We start from the raw sequence: 21,021 nt of genomic DNA, 5'->3' as shown, positions 1-21,021 counted from the left end.
ACAGAAAGATGAGTCAGTTTGTTACTTTGAAGATTTTGAAACAGAGGTGTGAAAGTGAATCACCTGGTGTGCGTTAAGAAGTTGGTAGTTAATTAAATATTCTAAGATCCTACTCTATCATCTTTATTCAAGAAGTCGGTAGTTTAGCTCAAGTTCTACATTTTCATAGCCCCCTCCTAACCCTAAGCTGAGATTTTCTTGCAGATGTTCTGGTCATTAAAAAGGATAAAGAAACACTGCTTGAATAACAGCAGCAGTAAAAAATATTTTCTACCCTTCTCTGACATTTGGTCCAGTCAACCATATAAAAGAATAGCATGATTTTTTTTCTACGCTTCTGCTCTTCTGAGATATACTTTTTCTTATTCCTGGAAAACATGTATTTTTGCAGCAATTCTCTCTCTCTCTCTCTCTTTCTCTCTCTCTCTCTCTCTCTCTCTCTTATATATATATGTATATATATACATATATATATATCATATGGATGTGTATAAATAATTATACATACACACAAATAAATGCATATATATGTATACATGTATAATTGCCTTCTTTTCACTGCTTTGTCCTTCTACATCAATATTCAAATTATTCAAATTACCTTGTATTATATTTCTTTCAGGGGGATTATTGTAATGTATCAGTATTACCTGTTTTAGATATCTGTCTTCCATGACAATTTCATCTATGTATCTATACTACCTCTAATAATAGACATCATATACATATTCACTATGTGTTAATTTACAGATCTGATTATTTCTAGAATAACCTAGAAGGACGGTTGCTTGGATCTGATGAAAAAGAACAATGTCAACTATTTTTGGAACAAGTAGTTCTCATATCACTAACTCCTTTAATGATGTATAATGTCTTTGAAAAATAATTCGTTTCATTTGAACTTTTTATTGAACAATTAGTACTAACGATTTCTTTTCTGCCTTGGAAAGCCGCTTTTGATCAGTAAACTTCAGTGTTCTCACATAGTCATGTTTAGCCTGTGGGGGAAATGATTTCCTGAGATAATAAACATCTAAAAGGTAATTTTGATGTCACATTAAGAAACTAAAAAGCATTTCACAGAATTGGTGTGAGCCAAATCCTTATTTATCCTTCCCTGAGAATCTGGGAAAGGGGATAGGCTGTAGAATGGTTCTATTGATGGAAATCAAGTCTGTTAGAAAGGTCAAAATAGCATCTTGGATGAATTTAGATGACAAGAAAATGAGGCAGACTGCACACTGCAAATCATCAGTGACGCTACAACACAGAGGCTTCTGAATAAGTTCTTGTTTGTCCATTTGTGTAAATCAGACCAAAATCGATTATCTTTTTCTAAGAGTATTAGAGATTGCACAATGACATAATTATACTTAGTATTGAAACTTTATCAACTGTGGCTTCTTTAGGACAGAGAATCTGACATTATTCTTGCATCATATATAAAATGCTTCTCTTTGTCTTCCTAAACAATCCTTATTACAGATGCTCATTGGCTTGGGGACTTTCCATCACCATCTCATACTTCTAAACCTGCCAAGGATGTCTCTGGAAAAAAATTCCCTTTATTCTCACCAGAGACCCCCATTAGTCTTGGAACTGGTCCTTTCTCCTCAACTCTCCTCCACATTTGTGGCTGAGCATGGTCACATGACATTCTGTATAACTGTATAACTGGTTACCTACTTTTATCTTCATAGAAGACAACTGTGGGCTTATTAATTTCTCCAAGTGGGGTGTGTCATAAACATACAATTATGCCAGAAATGATTCAGGCAACGTACAAGACATTCATTAAAAGTACAAGTCAGTAGTGACTTTAATTTTGATATAAAACACATCTGAATACAGCATACCTTTAAGTCCATTAATGTTTGTTTTGTTATTTCGTTTTTCTATCTTTTTTTTTCTCTTGAAGACTTTCTTCTCTGGCATCCTCGTGTACAACATTCCAAATCTACATTGTCATTCCAAGACTAATAAGGCTTCCACCTCTCATAAAGTCATTCCATAATACTTGATTCTATGGGTTTATTCTTCTCACACAAATAAGTTTACAGTATAAATGTAGTTCCTGAGATAGTAAATTCTTAAAATGTAGGTTACATTAGGAAATGAAGATACTATTTTTAAAATGATTTATTTATGTCTTTTACGGATATGAGCACACCATAGCTATCTATCTTCAGACACACCAGAAGAGGACACCAGACCCCATTACAGATGGTTGTGAGCCACCATGTGGTTGCTGGGAATTGAACTCAAGACCTCTGGAAGAGCAGTCAGTGCTGTTAACTGCCGAGCCATCTCACCAGCCCATGAAGATACTTTTACTCAATAAACTAAACTAGGCCCTTAGCTAGAAGATCACAGGAATATTTCTTAGTTACTTGAGCACGTACTACGTTAACCTTCAAGTTGTCTCTTGCCAAGTGTTTAGAGTTTCCCATAGTTGGACATTCTTTATGATTCATGTAAGAAGTTCTTTTATTTCCTATATCTCACAGCTTTGTACCCATCAGTTCAGTATTCATCAATACTTATCCACATAAGTATTGTTTCTAAAATATTGCATAAGTAACCTTAAACTTTGGAGTGTTCAATGAGATAATTACTATCTAGCATCTAGTTGATATGTATATTTTTAACACCAAACATTTTTTTAATTCTAAAAACATAAAAGTATTAACTTCTAAGCAAACCACTGTTCTAAAACAGCACAGCCACTATCATGATACTATTTTTCCTTACTTTTCAGTTAATTCAGAACTAAGTGTGTCATAGAGAACAAGTTAATTAAATGATGGTCACATACTAAAGAACATGAACTATATTTGTATATAATATTAACCAGAAACACTACAACAGATGGAGGGTATATCTTAAAATCTATTTTTGAATAAACTTTTTAAGAATTGGATAAATTTTCAAAATAAAATCTGTATTTTGTCAAATATTCATTCCTCTTCTAGAATACCATTAGTTCAAAAATATCATAAAAATATAGAATTTTTGAGTATATATACATGAGACTACATGATTTATAGACCATTTGTCTATTTTATACATACAAATGCAGATGAGCCCAAATCTTTATCATTGGCTATGGACAACCATAATCAGTCAATGACAGAAAAAGAACCAATATGTCAATGATAGATCTTCATTAAATACAACTTCTGCTACAATACACCATCTCCTTTAGAGTACATCATGTGTGTGCATTTATAAACTATACTTTTAGTTACATACAAAAATACATAAAGAACACTGAACACCACTATAGATGGAACATGCACATGAATATCAACAAGTGCATGCATGACACATTCCATGAGAGACTCTCTGAGATTGCACAAGCGTACAACACAACCACTCCCAACTCACGAAGTTTAAAGATGATTGTGTTCCAAGAGTTTGGAAAATATTGCCATTTCTTACCTGGCAGCTGTGTGAGGGGTTGATAAAAGACATTAACAACTTGAGCTATGAGAACACATCCCATTTTCTAACACAGAAACATTGCTCCTACCTGAGATTTAGGGATATAATGCTTTTACTGAGAGATTTGACATTGATAACTAAACTTGTAAGACTTTAGCATTCTCATGTACATAGCAACACTAGCTTGACTGCTGGTGATTACCACCCAAATCTTCCTGTTGGCTACAATGGTCCTATTTTTCTTCACTAAGTCTAAAAGGTCTAAAACTATAGTCAGTCTTTAGATGTGACAACTAGAGAAAAAAATTAACTCTAGAAATACCAAACCACAGGTCCCAATTCTGGGTATCCAAACAGTTTAGTGCTTAGTAAGGTATAAAGGTCGGCTGGGCAGTGGTGATGCTCGCCTTTAATCCCAGCACTTGGGAGGCAGAGACAGGTGGATTTCTGAGTTCGAGGCCAGCCTGGTCTACAAAGTAAGCTCCAGGACAGCCAGGGATACACAGAAAAACCATGTTTCAAAAATCCAAAAAAAAGAAAGGAAAGAAAAGAAAATATAAAGGTCTACAAATCTGTTATAAAATAGTATAGATTTTACAAAAAAAAAACAAAAACAAAGAAACTATTAGTGAGAACTATGTATTTTTAAGGTTATGGCTATGGCTCAGTGGTAGAGTGCTTGTTCAGCATGCAAGAGGCCCTGGAATCAATTCCCAGTACCACATAAAACTTGGTATGATTGTGTACATCTATAATCACAGCACTCAGAAGGTAGAGGATCAGTAATTCAAGGTTATTCTAGGCTATCTAAAACCATTTAGGTCACCCTGAGATTTAAGAGAGCTTGTTTCAAAAAACAAAGTGAGAGAGAGAGAGAGAGAAAGAGAGAGAGAGAGAGAGAGAGAGAGAGAGAGAGAGATCTCCATTCAAAGAGTCCCTATTTTGTCACTACCAACATATGTGAATGAATAAATATCTAATTAAGGCTCTATACTTTGAAAACCATAAATGATAGCCTCTTTGTATATTTTATAATCCATATCTAAATGTGTCCGTCTCATTTCAAGAGGCCTACATGTTTTGATGTTCAATAAAAAAAGAAAGAAAAAGAAAAAAAAACATCTATCCTAATCCTTCTACATTTCTTAAAAGGGACATAGCAACACTAACTTGACTGCTGATGACTACAACCCAAATCTTATTGTTGGCTATGATGTCCCTATTTTTCTTTTGAAAGTGCATTCATGAAACCCCTTTGCCCTCTCAGACAAAAGCTTCCAGCTCCAGCATTTTAATAAGTCCCCAGGAGAGAGCAAGGAAGGAAGCCAGAGAAAGGCTCACTCCTCTTCATCTTTTCTAAATAGTAAGACATATAGGAGGCTAATCAGCATCAGAAAATTTAAAAAGTGGCATCTTTCCACACATCTTAACCACCAGGTGACCCCATAAGACAGCAATGTTACGACACTTAACATCAACAGTAGCATTTAAAAACAAGCATAAAAATGGCAAGCCCTAAACTTGTAGGAGTGGTGACTTTTTTCATTTAAAAAGTCACTTTTGCCAGGGCATAAGATAGTTTTCATCTTCTTACATCTAAATCAGGAATGTTAAAAGTTCAGTTTATTTTTTACCATTATGATTTTTAGAAGTGGTCCATAAATAAGTCTAAAGGCCGATGCCAATAAAGGTCATTTTGTAGCCCTAACGTTTTATTAAAAAACAAGAAAATCTTGACTAGATTTCTTCAGAGAATACACAGAGATGGTAGAATGGACTCTACACATTTCACACTTGAGGTAACGTAGGCCCAAATGCAAACTGAAAAACAATGACAACACGATGTATGCTTCTCAAGTCTGGGTCACAGCTGAAGTTTATCTCCGCTCTGAGATTCCTAACCATGCCAAAAACAAATAGGACCTTTGCCCAAAGTCGATTAAGAAAAGAGGGATTTATCTTGCATATGTTCATTTGTCTGGAATTCTAGCCCACCCCACCCCCACCCATATTCAAATTAATAATTACAGCAAGAGATATTAGATTATAAAGTGAAGGTACTTACCATGGAGGAGTCACTGCTTCCACTCCCGATTGGAGCTCCCTCAGCACAGGTTGGGAGGTGGGTAGAAAGTTGACTAGCCCTGCCCCCATCTATGACATCACAATCTACCTCATAAAAGGTAGTGAAAGTGCTCTGAACTCCTGTCTGATTTCCGAGAGATACAGAAAAGAGAAAGTGAGAGAGAGAGCAAGAGAAAAAAAAAATCCCGTATGCTACTTGGGAGGGAATTGGGGAAGTGGAGGAGGGAACAACTGGGAATTACCTAGGAGAAAGAGATTATGAAGGACTTAGGTGCTGGAAGAGATATGTGCTGGCTTTTTTGATATTTAGCAGCCATTTCACTCAGATTCCTTTTTAGGTATCCAACAGATAAAAGCAATATATGCGAGAAGAATGAAGAAGCCCTCTTTCGTGCCCAAAACTGTCAGGGATAGTTAAATGGGCTCAGAAGGAATGACTCCTCTATTTAAAGCATTGAACATTGCCAAGAGAGAAAGCAAGGGTGGTGTGTAGCTCTTAAACCCTGGAACAAAATGTGAGAGTTCCAGGTGCCTTGCTTAGAGGTTCCAGTGTCTTCTTGTGTAAGCCTGGCCAAAGTCTTCACCTCTATACATAACCCAGCATGTTGAATGAAAGGGATACTTACCTCATTCATTGTGGAACATTCATTATTGTAACAGCAAGTTTTTACTATTGATTTTGGAACCCAATGTTGGGTTGTGTAGATGGCACAATTGAAAGATAAGCCAATAATCAATGCTTATTTCTAACTTTAGAATTAATTATTAAAATCTCTTAATATTTTTCTTGGTGTGTGTTCGGTTTTTGTCTTCTTTTGTTTTCTATTGATATCAATTATACTATATATTTTCACTGGGCGTATAAAGCCCACTTTCAAAACTTCAGAAAAATCAAAGGTAAAATTCTTACAGTTTCCAAATTTTCTATATGTTCCAGCTCAGATATTAAATCCATATGACTCAGAGGATAACTGCCTGACCAAGCATTCTTGAAGTAGACAATTCTGTCCTATGGGTAGGACTTCAATGCCTATGTCAGTTTTATCTCAGTCAAGATGTAGCAAATGTAAGAGAACTGTAATTTTTTTCAAGTGATAACATAGAAATTTAGAAATGTAAAATACAAATTATGATGTAGGAACTGTTTAAAAAAAAAAACGTGATACTGAAGGTCAATTCCTGTTTAAAATAGAACCCAGAGCCGCTTCTGTTTAGTGCAGTGGATCTAAAGCTGTGGACCATGAATCTTTTAGGGGTCACATATCAGATATCCTACATAATCGATATTTACATTATAATTCATAACAGTAGCAAGATCACAGTTATGAAGTGCCAATCAAATAATTTTATGATTAGGGGGTCACTACAACATGAAAAACTGTATTAAAGGGTTGCATCTCTAGAAAAGTTGAAAACCACTGGTAGTGGAATACATGAAAAGAAAAACTCTGCACAGAAAATATTCAGTACAATAAAAATAATAACTTTTAGATTGTCAAAGCCTGTTTGTATATGGAGACAAACTATCAAATCTTTGATTTTAAATAACTATATTTCAATTTTTAATTCTTTTGTTTACCACATCTATGTATATTACAGTAATTATAAAATTATGAAATGCTGCCAGGAAGTTACTAAATTTAAATTAATGATAGAGTTAGTAACATCTTCAGCTTCAAAATTAGTGTTGAGGACATTTAAACAAATAATTTTTAAAGAATTCAAGATGACATCAAAGAAAAAATTATCAAGTGTTTATGTAGAAGGAAATATTTTTCACATCTGACAGCCTCCTTGAGTTAGAGAAATACTATGCATATATTTTCTTTGCTGCACTGAAGTATTTCCATTTTATATAATTCTATGAATAAATTCAAATTCAGCATACAATAGCATCTTAAAACTAATGACCCTATGAAGGTTTACTCTTACATTTTACATATTGAATCATTGATTAGTTGGCTTAGCTAATTTAATAATTTGTAATGTGCCACTTGTTTTAGATAAGAATCATTGCCTGATTTTTTCCTATTGTAGAGAATATACTAGTCAATTATGACTGCTATTTTCAGAGATGACTATTAAATCTTAGAAATTTGAATCATCTCATATGTTTTAAACATGTAAAGGTCATAAAGATTATTGATGCAATTGCTCATTTTCCAATAAATACCTTAAGATTTTTGGCTACCCAATAAAGAAGTTACAATTCTACACCATTGTAAAAGAACAGAAATTGGGTTACGTAGTTTTTAAATATGGAAATAGAACATATGGAAGTTAGACCATAATTTATAAGTATTTCTTATTGGCTGCCTATTGATAATTTGAAAATGAAAAATGTCTTCAGGAACCCAATGCAAAACTAGGCTGCATCAAAAAGATGCGCAGTAATAAACTGTGCTGACATTTCAGGTGAGTTTTATGGGACTGACTGTGAAAATGCCTGTAGTGATGGAATTAGATAAAAACAAATGGTAACTTCCTTTGATGCAGGATGCAATCTAAGGGTCTAACCCTCTGACAATGTTCATACAATCTAAGTTTGACTTCAACTAAGAATTTGTTGCATGGTTTCCATGATATTAAACAAAATGGATGAAGAATCTCTTCAAGATAAGACCCCAAGTGAATTTAAGATGCTAGGCCAGAGTTTCTGTTATTACAGCTACTATGTTCATCTGACCAAAGACATGTAAGATGGCTTTAATCTCTTTTCTTTTCATTAATGAATCCAATTTAATTTCTAACACAGGAGACTGAAAAGAGACCACTGGAATGATAGGGATATTTTAAAAGAATGATCGGCAGATGCCTATACAAACTAATTCAACATGAAAATAGAGCAAGACTAGGTCCACACAAATTGACCACAGTGTTATTAAAGAAAATTACCTCAAGAATATAAGTCTCAATAAACAATCACAGAAGTATGATTGAATCAGATTCTATGTAAATGCATAATTGTTTGCTTTGTGGTACTATATTATGTTTAGAAATTATAGCAGGAAAGAATAGATAGACATTCCTTTGAAATTGAGCCAGACTGGAACATTTCTAGGGTAGTCACTCCCAGTGGCAAAATAGATTTGCCAAAGAAAGTGGATGAATGAGGTTAAATCACAGGTCATACAGATTTGACAGAACATCTAACTCTAGTTCCAGTCAACTTCATTATCACAAGGCCTCTACATAGATGAAGGCATTCAAAGAAAATAATAAAACAAGATACACTATTGATGATGAAAGATTTAAAGTCGTATTTAAGAAAGTTTGCCTTCTAGAAAATGGGATTAAGATGCAAGATTTGAAATACATTTATTGCCTAATAGGAAAGTGATTGTTCAAGATTAGGGTAAAATGATGTGTTTTGAAGCAGTTCAGACAATCTGAAATAAGAAAGCTCCATATTGCCCATCCAGAAGCCTCTCCTATTTATAAGATACATGGACCATAGTGTGTCACATATTTCTCTTCTAAGGGCTGTGATCAAAGCTGTATCTCATAAATCATTTAAATTAGGATGGAGAAAGCACTTGACAAAATAATCTATAGGGACAATGTAGACAGCAGTAAAACACACTTTTATTTTCAGATGCAGTAAACCAAGCGATCAGTGGAGACACAGAGGTAGCCATCAGAGGAAGCCATGCTGTTCTAACAGAGAATATCTAACACCCCAAAAGCTGAAAAACTACATAGGAAAAGAGATAAGATATATAGTCTAATAAAAACACAATAGAAAGTATCCTCCACCATAATTATTTATGTGCTAGTAGAGATGTAAGAGAATCAATAGATTCTAAATTCAATAAACCAGAAACTATCCCATGCGGATGAGAAATAAATGCAGTTCTTTAGATTCCTGATTGTTAGTCTGTCACTGGAAGGTAGGATTGTTAGTCTGTCACTGGAAGGTAGGATTACATTGACACGTGTCATATGAAAGCCATTCTATCTACAGGCTCATATATATCACTAGAAGCAGACATACTGATCATCAGATTTCATCATCATGAAATCTCAACAAAATGAGGCATGACAGGAGAAATTTCAACTCGATATCATGAGGACTTGCACAAACACTAATTTTGCTTAGAAAAATACTGATTTCCAGAACTTTGCCAGATCCAGTACTGAAAAGAGCCCATCCTGTCAACATTGCTGTGTTTTGGGGCATTTTTAAAGTAGAAAATATACATAAAATAATCAATGAACTCTCCAGGTCTTCTTTAGTATATGGCTTACTAGTGAGTCTCTGTTTTATCTGTTTAATATTTATAGCATTTTAAAAGTATTTTATCTGTTTCCTTCAATATCCTTTCTTCACTTGCTGGGGAGCAAAGCAAAGTACAAATGAGAGGGGGGAAACTATTATAAATTAGCAAATGAAGTACATACTAGTTTTGAATATAAACTAATTGTAACTGTGGCTAACAATGATAAATCCTATAATACAGGAGAACCAGAAAGCCAATGCTGTATTTCTATGTACTTTTTTCACTGAATGCTTTGACCTCTGTTATTTGGTTCAGGATCAGGGAGTAAGTACATATAAAACTACTCACTCTCACATGTTCAGAATTATTTAAATATTTCCCTTCACAATACTTATCTAAGCATTATTTTAAACTTTTTTTTTTGTTCACTAAATACCAAAACCAAGGGACCTGAGTTTGCTAGACAAATGCTATATCACTGAACTAAATTCTCAAATCCTATGTAAAACTACTCCTTTAAATATTTACATTAATGAAGAACTTGGGATACAACTTAACAAACTATCACAAGTTAGCAGTCCTCAAGATTAGAATATCCCTTATACTAATACTTTATAAGACATTACTACTTCCAAATGTTTGTCTAAGTTTCAAGAACTTTGCAAGATATAGCTAATTACCTCCTTTCTTCCAGGTAACTCCATGAATACAGTTTCTATGTTTCTTTTACAAGATATTATTAACAGGCTGTTACATAATTCTCAGAATATCACCTGAAATCTGTGGCATTAGTTGATAACAGATTCAGGTGTTAATTATTTGCTTTCCTTCTTTTAATTAGAGGCTCTCATAATGCCAAAAATGTCTAATACTCAAATGAATAAATGATGCTTTTGATAATTCTTGGACCCATATATTCTGTTTAAAGCCATTAACCCTTTCTAATCTTATAGACAATAAACACTTTTATAATAATTGCTGTTGTCAACTTGATACAAACTAGAATGATCTCGGAGATGGACCTCTAGGTATGTCACTGGAGAATTTTCTTAATTTTTTTTTTGTTTGTTTATTGACATAGCAAGACCCATTTCAACTATGCATGGCAGGATAACCAGCAGGGTTTAACTAAAGAAAGTGAGCAGTATCATCTATTCTCTGCTTCCCTAGTGTATAGTCCTCAGCTTACTCAAGCTCCTATTGCCCTGAGTTCCCAACATGATGATCTGTACTCTTAACTTGTGATGTACAATAAATTCTTTCATCTTTAATTGCATTTTATCAAGGTATTTTAATCCCAACAAAAGAAAGTAAAATCAATAACACTCCTCAAACTAAACTAAAATTAAATGATCGGCCCTGTCCATGTTTAGATGAGGCTACTCAATGAATAGGACGAGGACAGTAAATATAGCTCAATCATAAACTTGCCCACACAAACTAGGTCATTTTACTTGGCTCATGTCTGGGCTTTCCAACAGAGACTGTCTTTTTCTTCTTTTCAAAAGACTACATTGACACATAGTTCTTTTCTATATACGAAATCATTCAGGATGATCAAGCCCACTAGTTTTGTCTCTCAGTAAATAATTTCTCTCAATTGGCAGTATAGTGGTTTAAATGAAAACCACTATTGGTTAGTCTAGATTGCCATCACAGATTATATAACTGAAGAACTATTTCTTACATTGGATCAGTGTGCCATAACGCTTAGCTTAAGGCTGCTTGAATTTAGATAGACACTATACCTGGCAACTAATTCTGCAGATTTCTATAACACCCAACATCTAAGAAGAATTTTTACTTTTCTATTAAAATTTTAATTCCCTATTTTTTCAAAACTATTACTTTGAACAGGTGATATGTCATGTTAGTGCCTTGTGAGAATATTTCTTCTGAAAAAAATTTTTTTCCTAGAAAATTTGTGAAAAAAAACCCTAATATGTTGAATGTACTGCAATGAATGTGAGTATAAAGTGGAAAGAAGGAATCAGAATGTAAGCACCCATTGCAGTTTGCCACTGGAACAGATCAGAAGTGAGATTTTGGGGAAAATTTACAATTTGTAGCAACTCACCTTACCAATAAAATATGCACTAAAAACTGTTTCCATTTTGTAGCTGATAAATATCTATTTTATTTTTTTAGTGGTGGACAGAACATGCTCCCCAATCCAGATTTATTATCTGGAATAATTTCTCTGTCCATAGATATGGACACAGAGACTGTTATGATTCAAGGAACATAGGTTCTTTAAGCCTGACTACTTAATGACTCACTGGCAAGAAGATCAGAATAAAAGTTTTTTGAATTGCTGTGAATTTCTAACTGTATGTCCTTTTGTTCAAAAGAAATACAGAAGTGTGTTCTAACTCCATGTGAAAATAGCAATTTAGATTTTCTGCCTCCTGTTACTGTATGATTTGGTCACTGGAGATATTTAAGAATTGACTATAGCTAGAATCGAAAGATTTTTTTAAAACTCCTTAAAAGAAGATATTCAAAGAATAAGTCTGCCTTGTTAGATGGAATTGTTGTTCCAAATACTATTTCATCCCATTACAAAATGCTATAACTTTTTATTAATGTTCAGGAGATATAAGCTTGCTCAAAAGTCATCCCTATCTCAACTAATATAACTGTAATTATAATTGCATATATATATATATATATAATATCTTACATTTTATAAATTGTTCTAGATCATATCATATATACCAGAAATTAGATTCTTGCATATTAAAACAAAGGGAAAATATAAAGTACATATGTTTTTCTTTGTATGTGTTTATATAGAGACATTTATGTATCTTTATTTCCATGCTATTGTCTGGAATGATTTGTAAATTAATTAGTTTGCAGTATTCTAAAGAATATTATTCATAGGTCACCATGAGTGTTCATCTTCATCTTTTACCACCTGAATCTTCTAAATGTATAATTTAAAATATTCACAGTAAGAATGACTGCCAACTAGGCCAGTGGGATGGTCAGTAGGTAAATATGCTTACCACACAAGTTGGATGAACTGAGTTCAATCCCCAGAACCCACTTAAAGGTCAATGGAGAGAAATGACTCTACAAAACTGACCTCTGACCTCTAAGCATTTGCAGTCTACACACAATAATAGCTTGCAATTGCTTCCTTAGTTTCTATACCTATAGATGAATGCAGGTCTCATACCTAATCAGAAGTTTCCTTGGACTGTGCTTTAACACAGAATCTCACAATTGATCAAAGAGCAGAGAAAAAAATATTAGTGAAGTGATCAACTGCAAATAAAACATCTATGTCACCACCTTCTCTCAAGGCTCAGGTGCCATATTAAAAGTGAAAATATGTCTTATGGACATGGTAGGACTGCTGCATTCATCAACTCATCTGCTGCATCTGCTGTGGTTACCTGAACAAGATCAAGCTAGTCAACCTTCCATGGAGGAAAAGACACGTCAAGAGCCCCACCCTGCCTGCATAGCTACAGGTATGTAGAGGCTTCTGAGGGTGGGAGAATTTCCCTAAGGGAGTTGAGAGAGTAGCCTCTGATAGATTGACTACACTCCAGTGAATGGCTACACACCCATGCATGTACAACACAAAGTGGATTCATTCAGCTATTCAAAAAAGAAAGAAGGAAGAAAAATAAAAGGAAGAGAGGGAAATAGGAGGGAGGGAGGGAAGAAAGGAAGAAGGAAGGAAGGAAGGAAGGAAGGAAGGAAGGAAGGAAGGAAGGAAGGAAGGAAGGAAGGAAGAACATAGGTCTGGGGAAATGGCTCATCAGGTAAGAGCACTTAGATTAAATCCTCAGCACCCACATGGTAGCTCACAATTGTAACTCCAGTTCTAGTGGATCAAATTCTGTTTTCTACCCTCATTAAGCACCAGGCAAGCAAGAGGTGCGGACATACATAAGGCACTCACATGCATAAATAAAATGTAAATTTTATTTATAAAATGATTTACCGTTTTATATAAATTTTTTTGTTGTTTTGTTTTTTGAAGACAGGGTTTCTTGGTGTAGCTATGGCTGTCTTGGAACTCACTCTGCAGACAGGACTAGCCTCAAATTCACAGAGATCCGCTGCCTCTGTCTCCCAAGTCCTGGGATTACAGGCATGCACAACAACTGGCTGACTTGTTGCTTTTTTTCATTTGTTTTACAATGACAACAAGTTCAAAGACAGATATAAAAGGTGTTATGCAAAGGAAATGCTGAATATTATCAAAATATAGTATATAAAATTCCCAAATAAATAATGCTATATCATTTTTAAATTCATGTTAAGTACTTTATTATGACATGACCTACCGATTCAACTAAACAGGGCTCACATGGGTTCACAAAGACAAAAAAGGCAAGCACAAGGCCTGTACCAGGTCCTCTGAATATGTTATGGCAGTTAGCTTAGAGTTTTTGTGAGATTCCTAACAGTGGAAGCAGATGTATCTCTGACCCTTTTGACTGCCGTTGAAACTTTTTTTCTTCTACTGGATTACCTTGTCCAATTCGGATAGGAGAGGTTTTGCCATGTCTTATTGTATCTTGTTTTGTACTATTTGACTGTTGCCTCTTGTGTGTCTGCTCTTTTCTGAATAGAAAATGGAGGCAGAGTGACCTTAAGGGATAGGGGAGGTAGGAAGAGGTTAGGAGAAATGGAGGGAGCAGAAACTCTGATTGAGATGTATTATGTGAGAGAAGCATCTATTTCTGTTTAAAACAATAATCAAAATAACATTTACACTTTTAAAACCTTTGCCTCAGAGGTCTGACGAATTGGTTCAGTCAGTTGAGGTGAGTCCCTTACAAGCAAGGAGACCTGAGTTCTACCTCCAGAGAAAAAGCTCTACCTCATGTGAAAAGCCTAGCATTACAGCTTGTACCTATATTACAGCACAGGAGGACAAAAAGACAGGCAAATTTCTGAAGCTCATTGGTGGGCCACCAAGCCTAGCCAAAATCAATGAGCTTCAGTATTCACTGAAAAACACTTTCTGAAAAAAAAATAGAGAGAATGTCTGCAGAAAGACACCCAATGTTGACCTCTGACGACAAGGATATGCACACATATGTACAAACACTCACATGCATACTTGCACAACACTAACAGATACATATAAAACCATACACACATCGACTTATAAAGGACAAGAATATACGTTCCCTCAAATTTCCTCTCATGATGATAGAATGAGGTCACATTTAGCAGACTTTTACGTATCCTTACAATTTTGGTGATAAAGTTTTTCCTTCCCTCCCCTTTTTCTTCTTGCTTTATGCTTTTTCTTCTCTTTTATCTTTTTTTATTTCTTTCCTCAAAACTGATGTAAAAATTTAAACAATACTAAATTTAAAAAGGCTAGTTCATACTCAAACCAGCTAGTCTCTTACACCTATTTCTTTTTTGCCATGTTTTTACCATTCTGTTGATTTAAACAATTGTGAATTATTTATAACTGTGTTGAATTGATTGGCTTACAACACATCTACTACCTTGAAATTTTGTAAGAACTGTACCATTAGGTTGTTCAGAATTATACAAGCCAACATAAAGTTGTTAGGAATTGTATAAGCCAACCTAAAAAAATAGATTAGCAGCCAGAGAATGAGGGCATTTTAGACAGTAGCTGTAAGGATGAGTCTCCAAAGATATACATCTTAGGCTACTTCATTTTTATAATTTCTTTCATGACTCAGAGTTTTATACTCAGTCTTTCCCATGATTAGTTGAGTTTTTCTTCGCCAACATTTAAAGTCAAAAGCAGACATAGTAAAACAGCCCAGTTTCAGCTTTTCCATATAGAATCACATCAAACATCAGTATGCTGATATGATATGTATGCGTATGTTTATTTTAACCTATGTTCACCATGAAAGCATAAAACATGATTTATGTTTTCAAACTTAAGTCACTTTTCTTGGCAACTGCAGATAATCTATCCAAATCTCTATCCACTTGGCTAAGACTTTGACTTCCTGATTGTTTTCATATATTTCAAAGAAGAAGCCACATTGATGAACTCCATGTTCATGGGAAACAAGTAAGATCCTTCAAATATCCTTTTTGATTATATGTGAAAGTACAATGACATCTCATGAAAAAATATAGCAACATTGTCCCAACGGAGAACAAAGTAAATGTGGCACACAGCACTGGTGCAATTTTCTTGGCAAAATAATTAAAAATTTCTGTGCATGGGGTCTCATATCCTTGACTTTCTGAACATTGAAGGCAGTCATTTGTGGCTATTTTGCACAATATGTATATTGTGTTTTGAACTTCTCTCCATTGTGGCTATCAGTGAAAAAGGATGAAGACTCATATGAAAGCAGAAGTGGGAAAGACAGCAGGCTACAGATGCAGATGTGGCATCACACAGCATTCAAGCTTAAAAACAAAAACTATGAAGTGGCCCTAAGCAGGACCATAACTGAGCAGCATGACAGCCAATGTTCATAATGCACTTGATTCTAGATTATCATAGAGTTATTATAGCATTCCTCTATAAGAAGCCTTCTCCCATGCAAAGACATATGAATTGTGCCAGTAAGACTCAAGGAAGGAAAAACAGGCTTCTTGAAGGTGTTCTTAATCTCAAACACCTCTGCAAATGCCAACAGTGCAAGTGATTCAAAGCCATGATGGTTTGGACTACATCTACATAACAAAAGGACAATGGAGATGAAGCTCTGGAGGCAGTGACAGACAATGGGTACTGAGAAGGTGATGGACAGCTGCTCTGCCAGGGAAAACATTTGCCCAGATGAGGTTGATGGAGTCTGAGATCCACAAGGATACACTGAGCATCCATGTCAATCGTAAGATTTGAAAAGTAACAAATGGAAGCACATGAGGCAAGCTGAACAAAAAGCACTCAGTTTCACAGGTGCTATGGACAAATGGACACAGAAGCAGAGTGGTATGAAAAACTGTACCGTCAAGGCAGAAGATAAAAGGAAGCAAGGGAGATGCAATGTTTTGATCACTTCTTGGTGAGAGAGAATTGATCATCACCAGATAGACAGAAGGACACACTGCAAGACAGATAGCTCTTGGTTGTGGAAGAATGTTGAGGCAGGAGCATTTTGGAAATGCAAAGAGGTGACTGTGCTTTGGGAAGAGGCACAAAATAGCCAACTGACTGAGCTCAAAGGTAGGATTGCATGGAATGAACTTTCCAGATGGAACCTCCATGCCAACCAGACCAGCTCTTTCCCCAGCTTTGTTTTCCGCAAGGCAAGCCACACAGGAACAGAAACACTCGGGATTGAGGATGATTTATACTTAGCCACGTAGATTTACCAAACTACAGAGTGTTGACTTTCCAAGACAACAGAAACGATTTCAGAAGGATTTGAGCATTTGCTCACGTTCATCATGTTGATAGGTTTATATTCCTGCTCACTTTGCAGGTACTGTGGCTGCATCATGGGTAGCTGGGAAAAGAACTAAAGGTGGCATGGCCACACTTGGGACTTGCAAATCATTAAAATAAATGGCACCTTGTGTCGAGAGAAAGGGGATGAAGGAGAAGAAGAAGCTAAGGTGAAGAACCTCAACACAAACATTTGGAATATTGCCAAGAAGTCCTGATTCTTCTAAACATTCCTTGAATTTCTTATTTCTATGCTTTGATGGAAATGGTTTAGATAATTATATTTTATGAAAAAGGAAATATTTGGGTGGTCTATCAAAGAATCTATAGCATAGTGTTTAGTAACTATGGACGGTTTTGGCAACAGCACATCAACCTGTATCAAATTCAACCAATTGAATGTCAAGGGTTACTGATAACCTAGTATGCATTGGAACCTGATAAATGTCTCATCATCTCTAACATGTGAACCTAGTCCACATTTAGAGAGGCTGGCTCCTGAATAGAACATGAAAATTACCAGCACTAACAATGGAGAAGCCGACTCACAATGAGTAAATATGCAATAGCCCCCAATAATTAGAATAGTCACAGCTTGGCAATGAGTTTCCAGACTATGAAATTAGTTTTCTTGTGAAGAATGGAGATTTTACAAGGCTAGTATAAACATAGGGTAATTGGAAAATCAAATTGCTCTTTGTGAGCTATTGTAAGGTCTGGAATAATGGAGATAACATTTTTTTAAGCTGTGAATCACTGTCATTTGGTGTTTTCAGGAGTACTGTTGCCAAGAATGCTTGCCTTAGAAGTAAAGCAGTAGGAACTTGACATTGTGAAGCCAAAATCCCAGCTTACCCCTGACACAATGAGCTCTCCTCCTAGATTCTGAACTTCGGCCTTCACTTTGCTGCAGATGTTAAGTTGGTGACAGTACAAGGCAATCCGTTGAAGGTAGGCTAATAAATCTTGCTTACATGCTGAGTCAGGGCACTATAAAACAACAAAAAAAGTGATATCAATTAGTAAGTGCTCTTCAGTTTCTAACACTTATGGTTTAAAAGGTTTTGGTGTCACCTCCTTAATTACATTCATTTAACTCCACTTTGTCATGATGCACTGGAGAAATGCCAGATTCAATGGTTTCAAGTGGTTAGTTCCACTTTGGAAAGATTTTACCCATGAAGCCTCAGCTGCTATGGTTGTTTGCATGAGACTTGCACAGTACCACAAGAGTAAACATTACAGCATGGGTTGGGAAAGGGCTTACAAAGTCCTACCGCTAGTTGAGGAACTACAAATAGCCCAGGGCTTCTGAGGGAAGGAAAGTCAGATTTCTGGAGTGACAAGCCCCCCTGGTAGTTGCCTATGCTGCAATAGTCAGCTTAGAATCATGTGCATATTGCATATCTGTAAGGCTAATTGGACCCAATAGGTTTTACATATATATACATATATACATATATATACATATATGTATATATGTATATATATGTACATGCATGTGTGTGTATATATGTGCAATAACAATAACTAATGAGAACTATCAGTGGAAGAGGACATATATATGAAAAGAGGAGTTAGAAGGTACATAGGATAATGTGAAAGGTTGGAAAAGGAATATATCAAAATGCATTAGAGTCAACTATGAAATTAAAAAAATTATAAGTAACAAATTAATCTTTTAGTGGAAAAGGCGGGTGGCTAGTGAAGACTACAAAGTCTTATTGGGATATCTGTGTTATGACACATGTTTTTGTCAGCTATCTTCGAAAATCTTAAGACAATTATTATTCTATGGTCTTTTTTTCTGTCTAGCTTTCTTCTACTTTCTCACCATGAGGAAACGCAAATATAAAGGAACGGAAGCCAGAAGTCTAATACTTTGATGACTGGTTCTTAATCATGGGGCAGGGTTCAATTCAATTAATTGGACAGAATATCTGTTTAGTTTTGTTTTCTAGGGAGTACACCAACTCACTAAGTCTGTCTATTTTACATATTTTTCCCTGCTTATCAAAAATTTTACCAACATACTTAAGTCTTCAAACATGAAACTATCAGATGGATTTTGGTCCTTGTAAGAGGAGGATCTGATAGGCTATATATGAAACTAGTTGAAATAAACCAGTAAGTATAGCAACAGAGCCCTTCAACCAGAGTCAGTTCTCTTGGAAGATTAATTTACATTGTAATTTAAGTAGGGAGATATATGTCAAAATATACACAAAACTCAGCTACCAATTTCTGTAAATATTTCCAATCTCTCTAAAATGTCTCTGAGGCTTCTAAACCAATGGCTACTGAGTAGTTTTGTTACTACCAAATGTTCAGCTTGAGATGTTTTCAGGTAATTGTTGTAGCTATCATTGGTATTTGAAAACATATACAGACACACACACACATGCACACACACATGTATGCACACACACAATGTTCAATCCTTAGCGCCTGTCATAAAATAACACAGGGAAGAGTATGTGAGAATGACGGGCGTAAGTTTTTTATAAGCTTTGGGATGGGAATTCTTTCAACAACACTGTGAAGCACTTTTTATAACAACTTAGTTAGATAAATAAATAAATAAATTTCTTTCATACATAACACCTACTATTGTGATACATTTTCCCTAAATGCACTGATCAAGGAAGCATCCCACAGAGTCTGTTTTTGGTTTTCTACAAGTACTTAACACTGTAATATTTATCCTACTCCTGAGACTCATATACTGGAAGGAATTAACTTTAAAATGATATCTCCCCAGAGGGCTGACAAAGCTTTCAATACAAATACCTTGAAGCAAATTAAACCAAGAGTTCTATCTCAATGGAACAGTAATTAAAAATGCAGTGGTCCGTAAAGCATTTATATTGCATGCATATCTCAAATCTTCATAAAACTATTTTCAGGCAAAATGAAAGCAACCAATCAAGTCTTTGGTAATATTCTGCTGTATTATTTAAACTGAACCAGTCAAACCCTATTTTCAAAGGGCAGGACAGACTAATAAAAATTTCAAAAAAACCTTGTATATCCAAAAAGGAAACACCTGTTTAGAGAAAACACTAACAAAGTTTCCAGATATTTCATAGATAATGCCTATAAATACATCAGAAAGATATGGAAATATTTTTCAGCTCTATACTTCAAAAATCATGGTTAATAGTACTCAGATCTTATACCTCCAAATCTAGAAATAAGTATAGAATCCTCTGTCTCTGTCTCTCTCTCTTGCCTTCCTGTATGTTTGTGCATGCGTATGTAGGAGTGTATGTATTCATATTATGTTTCCTATCAAAACTGGTTTGAGAAATGTCTCATATCATGCTGTCAACAATTCAATAATTAAAATCCTAAGTTATAAAAACAAAACCAGGAATCAAATCTTGGGCTACAGAACTTTATACACCTAAATATATGTAGAGATACTTTCAAACATGGATACTGAATATGTAATGGAAAAGCCACTCAAAATTTATTTAACTTTGACTCTCAGAGAAAAAAAGAACCAAAATTCTTTCTAAGAATTCTTAAAAAGACACTGCTCCAACTCTCATGGTACCACATATCCAGCGCCTACAAACATTTGCAGACACAGTTCCATGGTTTTCTCTCTGGTTTGTGGCTATCTTTGTTGCATGTATCCACGTGGGTCCGCTGTCTCTGTTTTCTCTTAGGTGAACTCTCTAGAATATTTATGAAATTTTCTAGAAAAAAAGCTCAGCTTAACACTCTGAAGCCTGACATTTGATGCAACCCTGACATCCATAATGTCATGGTTTGTTTTTCAGCTGCTACAAATGACAATGAGATTTGTTAGGATAACAATGAAAAAATTTGAAGTTGTGATAATAATAGATTTCCAGGCCAGCAAGTTTCTCAGAAACACCCCATGATGTTATC

General features: G+C 35.1%; 1 protein-coding gene across 8 annotated transcripts in view; it reads right to left on the bottom strand.

The window, feature by feature from the left end:
* Positions 1–21,021, bottom strand: part of Ctnna2 (catenin alpha 2) — a 1,083,974-nt gene that overhangs the window by 17,498 nt on the left and 1,045,455 nt on the right. For 4 of the 8 annotated variants that reach the window (XM_028762290.1, XM_028762289.1, XM_028762292.1 and 1 more), the window contains 2 exons: positions 17,977–18,111; positions 5,510–5,653 (listed from right to left, as the gene is read on the bottom strand). The exons of 1 other annotated variant lie outside the window; for it this stretch is intronic. In XM_028762290.1, coding sequence (XP_028618123.1) covers positions 5,510–5,653; positions 17,977–18,111 — 279 coding nt within the window. The remainder of the gene's footprint in view (positions 1–5,509; positions 5,654–17,976; positions 18,112–21,021) is intronic. 3 more of the 8 variants (XM_028762294.1, XM_028762293.1, XM_028762296.1) reach the window with 1 other exon arrangement.

Source organism: Grammomys surdaster, unplaced genomic scaffold (assembly GCF_004785775.1).
Source record: "Grammomys surdaster isolate TR1022 unplaced genomic scaffold, NIH_TR_1.0 133, whole genome shotgun sequence".
In the NCBI taxonomy this organism is placed as follows: Eukaryota; Metazoa; Chordata; class Mammalia; order Rodentia; family Muridae; genus Grammomys; species Grammomys surdaster.
Note: the sequence above shows the minus strand (reverse complement) of the source record. Positions and strands in the feature narration are given on the sequence as shown.